The following is a 13,679-nucleotide window of genomic DNA, read 5'->3' as shown; positions in this document are numbered from 1 at the left end:
TTCCCCAACAGTCACAGCAGCCCCCTTACTTTCTCATAAGTCAAAGATACTCCTTTATTAGTCACAACAATACTCCTCCAAGCTGCACATCTGTTTTCAAATTGCAATGTGATGGTTATTATTTATTTAACTTTTTTTTTTAATTATAAAATCAACGTTTAATGAGTCCTCACAGGAATGAATATGTTTTTGTTCAACCTTTTATAAACATGATATATGAGGGTTATAAACCATCTCCGTTCACTGACACTGGCTTGTATTATGTGATTATCATATTCTTCTCAAGACAAAGATTTTCCTCCTTCATTTTCGATTGGATGTGCAATTACTGAGGATGTTGTTACCAAAGGATTATTTTTACCTTTGGACGTTTGATCATATAATTGTGCTTCTAATTGTTTAGGACTTTTTTTTTTTCTTCAGGAAGACAAGTATTATGATAACCATCGAGACACATCATAACAGTATGCAATTATGGCTGAGATTTTATAACCGATAATGTAAAATGTATTCAATTCCTTTCATCTTTATTTTTTTTCAAACGTGGAATCTTAAAAAACCAAAAGAGATAATCAACAATGATGAGTGCGAGTTCTTGTTACCTGGGTGGGCATTGTCCGAATGTCATAATACAGAAGATAATACAGAAGATCTCATAATTGCTCGCTACTTGAGTTTGCCTAAGGTGCTGGGGTATGCATCAAGTATCGTGGGTGCTTGAGAGACATGTTCGAGTCTCCTCAGCCACATGTTTCGTGGCTGTTAGACAGCCACAAAACATGCGGGGATTGCCTGACAAAGAGGGCAATCCCCGCATGTTTTGTGGCTGTGTAACAGCCGCAAAACATGTGGCTGAGGAGACTCAAACATGTCACTCAAGCACCCACGATACTCGGCACATACTCCAGCTCCTTAGGCAAACTCAAGTAGCGAGCAATTATGAGATCTTCTGTATTATCTTCTGTATTATGACATTCGGACAATGCCCACCCAGATAGCATTTGCAAAATTATGGCGTTTCCCCATTTAGGACTCACATCTGTTAGCTCCTGCTCTATAGGACTATGTATTTAAATGGCCACTGTGTGCTAATACATGGCCTAGTGACAATAAGAATATCTATTTGTAGTGTTTCCGTGTTTAGCAAATATTTAGTTTTATTTTTAGTTGTCTTGCTGGAGGTTGTCTGTCACTCCATAACCCTATACTTTTCTTTGACTATTTAATAAACCAATATATTGTCTAATCCAAAGTCTGCCAGACTGAAGATATTTTACTGTACTAACACAATTGTTGTGATAATACAAACAAAAGCCTCTTCATTGAAGATAGACAGATCTTTTGAAATGCAAATTTTTCAGCCTCATCAAATTTGACAAAAAAAAGATTTCCATATGATATATATATATATATATATATATATATATATATATACAGTACATATACAGTACAGACCAAAAGTTTGGACACACCTTCTCATTTAAAGATTTTTCTGTATTTTCATGACTATGAAAATTGTACATTCACACTGAAGGCATCAAAACTATGAATTAACACATGTGGAATTATATACTTAACAAAAAAAGTGTGAAACAGCTGAAAATATGTCTTATATTCTAGGTTCTTCAAAGTAGCCACCTTTTGCTTTGATGACTGCTTTGCACACTCTTGGCATTCTCTTCATGAGCTTCCAGTGGTAGTCACCGAAAATGGTCTTCCAACAATTTTGAAGGAGTTCCCAGAGATGCTTAGCACTTGTTGGCCCTTTTGCCTTCACTCTACGGTCCAGCTCACCCCAAACCATCTCGTTTGGGTTCAGGTCTGGTGACTATGGAGGCCAGGTCATCTGGCGTAGCACCCCATCACTCTCCTTCTTGGTCAAATAGCCCTTACACAGCCTGGAGCTGTATTTGGGGTCATTGTCTTGTTGAAAAATAAATGATGGTCCAACTAAACGCAAACCGGATGGAATAGCATGCCGCTGCAAGATGCTGTGGTAGCCACGCTGGTTCAGTATGCCTTCAATTTTGAATAAATCCCCAACAGTGTCACCAGCAAAGCACCCCCACACCATCACACCTCCTCCTCCATGCTTCAAGGTGGGAACCAGGCATGTAGAGTCCATCCGTTCACCTTTTCTGCGTCGCATAAAGACACGGTGGTTGGAACCAAAGATCTCAAATTTGGACTCATCAGACCAAAGCACAGATTTCCACTGGTCTAATGTCCATTCCTTGTGTTCTTTAGCCCAAACAAGTCTCTTCTGCTTGTTGCCGGTCCTTAGCAGTGGTTTCCTAGCAGCTATTTTACCATGAAGGCCTGCTGCACAAAGTCTCCTCTTAACAGTTGTTGAAGAGATGTGTCTGATGCTAGAACTCTGTGTGGAATTGACCTGATCTCTAATCTGAGCTTCTGTTAACCTGCGATTTCTGAGGCTGGTGACTTGGATAAACTTATCCTCAGAAGCAGAGGTGACTCTTGGTCTTCCTTTCCTGGGGCGGTTCTCATGTGAGCCAGTTTCTTTGTAGCGCTTGATGGTTTTTGCAACTGCACTTGGGGACACTTTCAAAGTTTGCCCAATTTTTCGGACTGACTGACCTTCATTTCTTAAAGTAATGATGGCCACTTGTTTTTCTTTACTTAGCTGCTTTTTTCTTGCCATAATACAAATTCTAACAGTCTATTCAGTAAGACTATCAGCTGTGTATCCACCAGACTTCTGCACAACACAACTGATGGTCCCAACCCCATTTATAAGGCAAGAAATCCCACTTATTAAACCTGACAGGGCACACCTGTGAAGTGAAAACCATTTCCGGTGACTACCACTTGAAGCTCATCAAGAGAATACCAAGAGTGTGCAAAGCAGTCATCAAAGCAAAAGGTGGCTACTTTGAAGAACCTAGAATATCAGACATATTTTCAGTTGTTTCACACTTTTTTGTTAAGTATATAATTCCACATGTGTTAATTCATAGTTTTGATGCCTTCAGTGTGAATGTACAATTTTCATAGTCATGAAAATACAGAAAAATCTTTAAATGAGAAGGTGCGTCCAAACTTTTGGTCTGTACTGTATATGCATATACATACCACTTACCCAGTGGAACCTGCAAATGGAAGCCAAGTTTGCCTTATAAACTACCAGTCTTGTGCCCGACTGTGGTCTACTGGAAACCACCGATCTGTGATGACCCAGGTACTGACCACAAATGCACAAGGAATGTCACACTTGAAGGGCATTTTAGGGAAGCCCATATGGCCACACAAACTGACATTAGCCCACTCATTGATGCTACAGTAATGTGGGGAATAGTGCCAAGCAAGTTTTTTGCTTGTGCAAATCATGAATTGAATGTCAAAGTGTTCGAATTCACTTGAAACCGCAAATTTCAGGAAATTTAAATCCTCTACGAATAGATCCGCTTGTCTCTAGTTTTAATGCACATTCATTTTTGTCTGTTCAGTTTTCTGTAGAGACATGAGCAGATCTTTCTTCGGAACTTTGTAATTTTCTCCTAAAAAAAAAGTAATGGTGTGTTGTCAGACATCAGTTATTTCTTTAAATGTGCCTCTTTTACTTCTATTATTCATAAAACATATGTGCTTTTTCTTAATGCCAAATTCATTGCCTTTTCGAGGTCGTACAGTACTCAACGACTAAGTACCTTGTGTATGTTGCAAATGAAGTTCATAAAAGGTGTTGTAACAAAGGAAATCACGGTGAAGTAGAGCTGGCTAATGTTATTGTGGCTGCTCGCTGCATACTGATGATGTTTATATCATTTTGAGACTTTTTTATTCTTGCAGGCATTTCCTATTCAAGCACGGATCTGGTACGTCTCCAATCTTCAGTGCTGCCAGCCAGAACTACCCTCTAACTTCAAATACAGTCTATTCACCACCTCCGAGACCTCTGCCCAGGAGCACCTTCTCCCGGCCTGCCTTCACATTTAACAAATCATACCGGTGTTGTAACTGGAAATGTACGGCCTTGAGTGCTACAGCAATTACAGTAACACTAGCACTGCTGCTAGCGTATGTTATCGGTAAGAGTTCTGTTCTCTGTCCTAAATTTTTACCTTTTTATATGTGCAATATAATTAAATGTGTATCCAAGAAGTCAGACAGTAAAACTAAACTTTTTCAGGCTACTTTTTGCACTTGTAAAGTTGCTAACGATTTAAAATATTATTCATGGACAGACGTCGGTTAAGCTACTGAATTGAAGTCAATCAATAGTCTGTTTCCAAGGGCTAACTGGATATACAATACTGAGTTATATTGTGTGTTACATTTAATTTGTTGTCAATTATAATAACTTCTATGACAAAGAGGATGTGAATAGATGGTAAAGATCCAAATGACACGCAGAATAGGAAATTTATTTTACAGCAGGTCAGCAATGAAAAACAAGAACATTTCCAGGGACACATCTTCGAAACCTGAAAACATCCATGGAACATGGGGCGGCTGGCGAATATCTGCATTGTCATTCACAAACAATGACATTTGTGCAGCCAAGTAATATATCCCATCTGGCTTTAGTTATATATATCTGATGACTCAGTGACAATATCAGTGGTTTATAACCTACAATACATCTGAACAGGAAATTAGCATTTATCTACAGATAACATTTATGTTCAAAGCTCGAAACAAAATGATTTTTTTTACCAATTGAAGGTCATCGCCATGCAAAAGGGAATGAATTGTTAGAAAATAACAGATTGATTTAAACAATGTTTAACTCATTTTGTAAAGTTTAGTGATGCGTTTTGTTTCTTGTTTTTTTTTTAATTTTCCACATTATCTATTTTAATTTAACCTTGAAATTTTGCCGTTTTTTTTTCATCCTAGTCACTTAGCCTTACAATAGGTTGACATTTCCTGTTCTGCAGAGATCATAATCATTACAATCGAAAGGAATGCAGAAACAGATAACACGTTTATTAAAAAGCTGGAAGCGGATAACAAAGAGGTGATGGTCACAACCAGAGATGAACTGATCATTTGAAATTCAAATTTGCTGAAAAATTAGATGCACATCAAAAAATTTTGCCACAAATCTTAATAAAGAGCTTTTAACCCCTTACCGACATAATGTATGACATACTGGTACGTCATATGCCGACTCCCTGATTTGGATGTGGGCTTGCATGTCGGACCCTCTTTTTTCCCTGCACATGATGGACGATTTATAAAGCCATGATATGCCTTTAACAGTCACTAGTGTGAAGCTCTGCCCATGGCTTTTAACCTGTTAAATCCCACTGTCAATCTCTGACAGTGACATTTAACATGCATCAGCAGGATGTGCGTCATACCAAGTGCCTATTGGCACACTAGTGACGTGATCACGGGGAGCATATCGGTTGCCATGACAGTCGGGTTTCTGCTGATGGTGTTCATAGGAGATCATGATTTTCTATATACATAGCAATTCTTATGCCCTGCTATTTATATAGCACAAGCAATTGGACAATTGCAGCTTCAAGTCCCCTCAGGAGAGTAATAATTACAGTAAAAAAAAAAAAACAGAAAAAATAAAAAAACACAAGTTCAAATAACCCCCTTTTGCCTCATTAAAAATAAAACAATAAAAATACTCATATTTAGTATCGCTGTGTTCGTAAAAGTCCGAGCTCTAACAATATAGCAAAAATTAATCCAATCGGTAAACAACATAACAAGGAAAATCAAAACACCAAAGATGTCTTTTTTGGCTGCAACAATACTGCAATAAAATGCAATAGGAGGTGATCAAAACATCGTATTTACCCCAAAATGGTATCAGTAAAAACATCAGCTCAGGGCACAAAAAATAAGTCCTCACACAGCCGCATATCCCTAAAATTTAAACTGTGTCGGAAAATAGCGACACAGGCAAATTTGTTTTTCCAAATTTCTGAGTTTTTTTCACCGGGGGAGAAAAAAAATGACTAATAGCCCTGTCAGTAAGGGGTTGATTACCTGAAAAATATGTGTGCAACATTCTGAAGTCTCCTAAGGCCTCTTTCACACATCTTGATATTGTGGCAACCGTGTGCCCCCTGTTTCACGGCTCCATGTGCTGGAGGCAGCTCTCATCATTGTCCCCTGCTTGTGCTAAGATCAGCGCCAGCAGGGGACAATGTTGAGAGTTGTATTCAGCCCCTGCTGCCTACAACAAGTGTAAAATAAAAAAAAATATATCCCTCACCTGTTCAAAATTGGAGGAATCCATAGTGTCCCACGATGTAATCCATCTGTGTGACATCTGCTCATTACCATGAGCGGTGGCTTGAGATGACCGCTCACGTTAAAGAGCAAAGGAGAATGAGTCGATGCAGCGAGATTGGGCTACAGAACTGTGGTGAACTCAGTGAGTTCAATCTATCTGGCTAGGTGTAAACTGAGGGTAAGCGGTGGTGGTGGCAGCAGTGGAGATTTGTCTTATAGATGTAAAAAAATGGCTTTCCTATCTTACATTGCAGGAAACACACTTTCTGTGACACACAAGCCTTGGATTCAGAATTTTGTTTTAGTAGCAAAATTAGCACTCTATGGTTTAATATTCCCCTTCTAGTTTGCAGCATGTGAAGAAGAATAAAATGCTGTTAAGGTGTTACTGTAGTGTATCCCAGATTATTCAATTCACTGTCACAATGAATGACTATACAACTACAGATCTTCATTATATATCATGGCCTTTTCGTATCCCTAGTTGGAATGAGCTGTGCACCGTGACCTCCTATCCTTACACAGTAGAAGCTGAAAATGGTGCTCCTTGGCCTGCTTTCATATATTAGACTAGCTGTGATAGCTCCTTGCAGGGCATTATGGGGATGCTTGAGCTGCCATACCTGTATGTCATTAGCTTGCTCTCCGAGATATTAGCTCGCTCTTGTGTTTGCGTGGAGTCTATGGACCCTTTTTTGTAGTGAGGGTAGGGTGGTTGGAATGAATACAAGTCTGGACCTGTCAAAATTTGAGATTTTTGCTGATGTCTCCTGAAAACTTCATGATTATTGATTGTGTGGCTGTAATGGTATGGAATGACCGAATGTATTATTATTGCCATTATCTGTATCTTAGAACAGAGGTTTGGGCCTTGTCAATGCAGGTTCATGACATTAGGCTCTGCTTATTTTGACATCAGGACTTTTGATTTTACTGGATTCATGATGGACATTTTGTTTAGAAAAGGATCCTCATAGATCTTTATGGATCCAATTGATTAAGAATGGATCTGTTAGTTTCTATTTCTTATAACATGTACAGCATATGAAACATCTATTTACACTGCACGATTATTACAGATGAGCATTACTAAACAGGCTACTAATCACCAGATGAATTAGCAAAACACTTGTTTGTTGGGTGAAATGATCTGTTTGTTTGTAAGCATGACTTGGGCTGCCAAGAACAATGACAGCGTATGTGCACTGAATGATGATTTATTACTTATCTCTCAGTGAACATCTTGAACCAGGTCAGCCTGTGTAAATAGGCTATTAAACGACCACCCACCGCCAACCATGGTGCCAGTCAGAGGTCATTTTACCCTGTGCAGTGTGGTCGACCGAGAGGGAGCTCATAACAAGATGGATAAAAGAGATACAAACTGTCCCCATATTAACAAACTAAAAGCACCACCTTTACATCTTCTTACATATCACTCCAGCATTGTGTATATAAGCCCCCCTCCCTGGCAGATACATGAAAATATATATATTTTTTAATTCTCCAGCTCCATATGCTAATCGGCACGATCCAGTCTGATGGGTGTCGCAGGTCTGTGCACTGTGCGTCCTCTCTCCTTGCGATGATCAGCCTTCCTTCTTTGATGGATGTGCATGATGTCTTCTAATTCATCCACCCAGCACTGAAAATCTCAAGTCTGTGCAGTTGAAGCAGAGACCCACACAAAGCATGCTTCACTCTGCCCCCCTGAAGGAGCTGATGACAAGTGAAACCATCACCGGCGCATGGACATTACAAATCTTTCCTCTGCCTTCAGGATGGACGAGTGAAGGGAGACAGAGCAGGACTGTGTTTTAACTGCACAGATTCTAGATTTGCTGTGCTGAGTGAATGACATAGGAGACGTCATTCACGTCCATCAAAACAGGAGGGCCAGCGACTGTGAGGAGAGAGGAGTCACCGAACACAGACCCGCAACACCCAATAGACCGGACCAGTGCCGATTAGCATCTAAGGGTATTGGTCATTTCCAGTAAGTGGAGTTTTCTAATCTAATAATTCAGTCAGAGTTTGTTTAATAATTAAGTATTTGAACTCTGCAGATTTATGGTATCAGTGAAATATCTGTTTTCTTCAAGGGCTATCATTGCACCCAGCAATGTGATACATTCATCACGTGTTCTAATTTACATGGGCCGAACAAAGCAGTGTCATTGAGGCTGCACGATCACAGACCAATTTGTCATGTGGAGCCAATTTAACCTTTAGCAAAGGAAATGGAGACTAATTAGATGTCTTTAGGTCTTTTGATTAAAATCATATCCACTTGGTATTATTCATACTGATCCATTTACATCTCAATTTGTACAGGAATTACCAGGACCCAGCAGGATTGTTAAAATGGACGGTAAACAGGCTGCCCACAGTGATAAGAGGCCTGGGAGTATTAAAGCTCCGTTAATAAGGGCATCCATTTTATTTTTCCCTGCACCAAATATTATAAGAATTATTGAGTGGGAGAAGTCAGAAAATAAATGTGTCAGAGGTAGCTTTGTTCGACATTTTAATTAGTGCTTAATATAGCATATCATTAAATCTCTTGAAGCTGAAACATTATTATTATATTTCTAGCAGTCAGACGTACACCTTCAATCAACATCCTGCGTACAATTGGTCCCTGTATAATAGAGTGTAATAATGACAGACTCAGAAAGTGCCAAAAAGAATGGCCTGTGCTTGTTATGGAAATCATCACCATGGCTTTTCTACCTTTCTGTGCCTCTTCTTAATTTGCTGCTCATTTTCACTTTCAATTATCTGTTCTATCGCAGCACACTATCTAACCATCACGAGAATAGGGCCTAGCTGTGTATGTGTGTCAGTACTCCATCCAGCACTCAGTATTAGGGATGAGTGCATCAGGCATACTTAGAATTCGCCTGTTTTGCGTAGATTTCCCCAAGAAATTTGATTTTCAGAGGAGTTATTTTTCACAAATTTAAAAAGGTTGTCCAATACACTGATTTAGTTACTGGTTTTGTCATAAATACTTAAGGACAATGTCCCTCATAAAACAACATTAAACTTGGCAGAAAAGGTATATGTTTTTCTGACTTGCTTCTTGTGCCTTGACACCAGCTCTGCTCTCACAGTCCTCAAAATCCTCTGCTCCCTTCTTGCTACACCATTTCACACCATTACTTGTGCTAGGCTGCAAGCCAGCAGTGAGCACAGACCTGTTACTCCGCCTAAACCCCTCCCACTCCATGTGTCACACATAACATCAGCACTATATCCTGCATAGAATTCTGCAGGGAATAGAAGTAATGCCCTGACAAGAAAAATTATCCACTAATCCCCTCACTGTCATGGATGATTGGATGTATGGATCAAAGGACGGATGAGATGGATTGAAGGATGGGGAGAGATGTCATTGTATTCCTATTACAAAGGGAATACAGCAGGGTGTATATACATTACACAGGGTATACAGCAGTGTGTGTACATGTATATACACCCAGCTGTATATATAGATACAGGGAGAAGCTGGGTCTTAAGGGAGAGCTGGTAGCATGCACAGAAACTGTGCATCAGTACAGCAAGAACCACCCACTTGTCAATTTCCAAAATTCGGAACAGTGGGAGAATCTGACATGGCATCGCCTGTTTTGCGTAGATTTCCCCAAGAAATTTGATTTTCAGAGGAGTTATTTTTCACAAATTTAAAAAGGTTGTCCAATACACTGATTTAGTTACTGGTTTTGTCATAAATACTTAAGGACAATGTCCCTCACATACCTTTTCTGACAAGTTTAATGTTGTTTTATGTTTTTCTGACTTGCTTCTTGTGCCTTGACACCAGCTCTGCTCTCACAGTCCTCAGAATCCTCTGCTCCCTTCTTGCTACACCATTTCACACCATTACTTGTGCTAGGCTGCAAGCCAGCAGTGAGCACAGACCTGTTACTCCGCCTAAACCCCTCCCACTCCATGTGTCACACATAACATCAGCACTATATCCTGCATAGAATTCTGCAGGGAATAGAAGTAATGCCCTGACAAGAAAAATTATCCACTAATCCCCTCACTGTCATGGATGATTGGATGTATGGATCAAAGGACGGATGAGATGGATTGAAGGATGGGGAGAGATGTCATTGTATTCCTATTACAAAGGGAATACAGCAGGGTGTATATACATTACACAGGGTATACAGCAGTGTGTGTACATGTATATACACCCGGCTGTATATATAGATACAGGGAGAAGCTGGGTCTTAAGGGAGAGCTGGTAGCATGCACAGAAACTGTGCATCAGTACAGCAAGAACCACCCACTTGTCAATTTCCAAAATTCGGAACAGTGGGAGAATCTGACATGGCATCACAGGAAACAGGAGATTCCTCACTCCAATTCCAGGTGAGGTAACATTCCCAGATGAGCACTGACTAATTGACTAACATTGTAGCGAGTGCAATGTGAGTTTTTTTTCATATTGCACTCGCCGAGTTTAAACGCTGATGTGAGAGCACCCTAATACTGATTTAGGCACAACCTTAATATACAGTATTGCGCTGGTCAAAAGTTTGAACACATCTGTTTTTGCAATAGTTTTCCTTGTTCTTTTGCTCATTGTAAATTCAGATTGAAGGCAAGAAATACATGTGGTCAGATTAGTCAAAATGGAAGATTTTTTTTTAATCTACTGCCATATCTTTGTGAGAAGCACTAAAGGTGAACAGATAGTACCTACATGTGTGCTGCCCACCAGGGTCGGACTGGGGTGCCTAGGGCCCACCAGGAGAACTGACTCTAGGGGCCCACACTACAGCCCACCATAAACGGTTTTATTACTTGTTATGCTTTTCTATAATGCACTATAGTTACATGATTGGCTGCACTGTGAAGCACTGAGCGGCAGGACTTTCTTCGGACAGTCATTCCGTACTGCCAGAGTCCCTTTAATGGTAACTTGTCACCTTGAAAAACGCTATTTATCTGCAGATATAGGGGTAATCTGCAGGTAAATAGGGTTTAAAGCCTGGTTAGACGGCTTATTGGAAAAGCATTGGCTACTCGGAGAAAATTACATTTTATTCTCCCTACTGCCACTCGCTTCCTGTCATAGGATCGGTGCAAGGAGGGAGACATTACAGTCACCGCAAACTACAAAGTGAGCGTGCTGCAATAACGTCCGGCACCTTGATTGTGACACTTCCATGGAGCCCAACCTCAGGCTGAGCTTCATTGAATGACTAACATGGCAGCAGCACCTGGCAATTAGTGCTGAGCGAGCGTGGTCGGATAAGGTGTTATCCCAGCATGCTCGGGTGTTATCCCAGTATCTTGTAGTGCTACTATGCTTGAATCCCCAGGGTAGCATGTTTTGCGGTGGTAGACAGACGCAACACATGCAGGAATTGCCGGTTTGTTAGGTAATCCCTGCATGTGTTGCTTCTGTCTACCGCCGCAAAACATGTTACCGCAGGGACTCAAGCATATTAGCAGAGCACTACAAGATACTCGGATAACACCCGAGCATGCTGGGATCACACCTTATCCGACCACACTCACTCAGCACTAGTTGCCAGGTACGGCTGCCATGTTAGTCATTCAATGAAGCTCAGCCTGAGGTTGGGCTCCATGGAAGTATCGCAATCAAGGTGCCGGAAGTTATTGCAGCACGCTCACTTTGTAGTTCGCGGTGACTGTAATGTCTCTTATCCGACCACGCTCACTCAGCACTACTGGCAACCCATCAGCAACCTGCAACTGCGTCACAGGGGGCTGAAGGGAACAGGTGACTGCATGCACCGGCCATTGTGCTATCTAAATGCCGCTGTCAGTGATTGACAAGGGCACTTAAATACTCAAAACAGCAGCAATCAAGGCGAGCTCTGATCACTGCTGTTACAGGCAGATGCCGGCTATGTAACACAGCCGACATCTGCCCGGTATGGAGCAGGCTCAGCTCCTGAACCCGCTCCATACAAGCACATCCCAATGGTGACAGTTATGACAAGGTTAGCAAATTTCACTTGTCTGTTCCTAAATGTGGAAAGACAAATGGAATTCCCTAACACACGTGAAAGATACCTAATAGATTTAGTAAAGGTGCCTCAAGCATATGAATGTTATTACACACCACAATGCACAGTTACATACACGCATCTTACAAAAATACATATTATTCCAGTAACGCAGACGTGCACAAACACATCAGTACATGAATACATCATCTGAACCACCATCATTTGTAATGTCAGGTCAGCCCCATATATCTTTGTATCGCATAAACCTACAACTCCCAGTATGTAATTAACAATAGAGATACTGGGAGTTATCAGTCATCATCAGACTGCGGACCATACAGGAACCACAGTACTGATGAGACGCAGGCAGTATCACAAATGAACATTTACATCCAGGTATCTTACCTGAGACGTCTTCTCTGATTAGAGTTGTTCTCTTTCTTTTCTTCCTCTTGTCCAGTCTCCATGATGACTTTTCTCATCCACAGCTCGTCTCTGCAGACTTCCATCTTCTCCGGTCTTCTGCAGCACATCCCGACACGATGCCCTTAAAGATAGCAGTGTCATTATAATGCTCCTGAATAAAAATATCTACACTGAGTACCTGAATAAACCTAACTCTTACAATGCTCCCTGCACAAAACATGACATACACTCTACCCCTCTTATGGTACCTGCTCTCCACACTGTCCTCTCCTTACCATACTGGGCACCCTCTTCACATTATCCTCTCACACTGTGTCCCCCCTATACTGCCCAGTCTCTATACTGTGCCCCTTCATCACACTTCCCCTCCTCAGCATACTGTTCCCCCCATTCTGTGCCCTCACACTGTTTCCCCCATACTGCCGCATCTCTATACCTTCCCCCACACTACCTAGTCTCTGTGCTGTCACCTCACATTTTTCTCCCTCCATACTGTCTCCTCACACTATTCCCCCACTCTTCATACTGTTTCCTCACACATCCCCCTTCCCCATTCTGTTCCTGCGCTCATTCCCACCCCTCCTCTGGTTCACCATACTGTTTTTTCACACATCTCCCCATTCTGTCTCCTAAAATTTCTCTCCCCTCTCTCCCCAAATATAATAAATCTTCGGAAGACCACACAGACATGCAGAAGCGCTCTTACACACACGAACACAAGCGCACACAGACACATACTAAGGGCTCTTTCACACGTCAGTACATGCGGTGACAGTTTCCACACGTACCAGAGACATTGGTACAGGTAGACCCATTCAAATGAATGTTTTTACCTGCTGCACCTCCCGCAAAACGTTCTGCACACTGATGACAGCGCTCTTCCCAAGCAACGGGTGCTGAACGCTGCTCTCATCATAGATCCCTGCCGGCGCTGCGATCAGCAGCAGCAGGGTCAATGATGAGAGTAGTAGTCTACTCCCACCGTGTCCAACTGTAAAAATAGGAATAAAATAAAAATCCTTATACTCACCTCTC

The 13,679-nt window shown here is 41.2% G+C and overlaps 1 protein-coding gene across 5 annotated transcripts in view; it reads left to right on the top strand.

Annotated features, from left to right (window-relative positions):
* Positions 1-13,679, top strand: part of TENM1 (teneurin transmembrane protein 1) — a 1,319,062-nt gene that overhangs the window by 774,872 nt on the left and 530,511 nt on the right. For all 5 annotated transcript variants that reach the window (XM_073641092.1, XM_073641091.1, XM_073641090.1 and 2 more), the window contains one exon: positions 3,811-4,049. In XM_073641092.1, coding sequence (XP_073497193.1) covers positions 3,811-4,049 — 239 coding nt within the window. The remainder of the gene's footprint in view (positions 1-3,810; positions 4,050-13,679) is intronic.

This window comes from Phyllobates terribilis, unplaced genomic scaffold (assembly GCF_046119375.1).
Source record: "Phyllobates terribilis strain yellow unplaced genomic scaffold, ASM4611937v1 Scaffold_7__3_contigs__length_470593459, whole genome shotgun sequence".
NCBI classification, from domain to species: domain Eukaryota; kingdom Metazoa; phylum Chordata; class Amphibia; order Anura; family Dendrobatidae; genus Phyllobates; species Phyllobates terribilis.
Note: the sequence above shows the minus strand (reverse complement) of the source record. Positions and strands in the feature narration are given on the sequence as shown.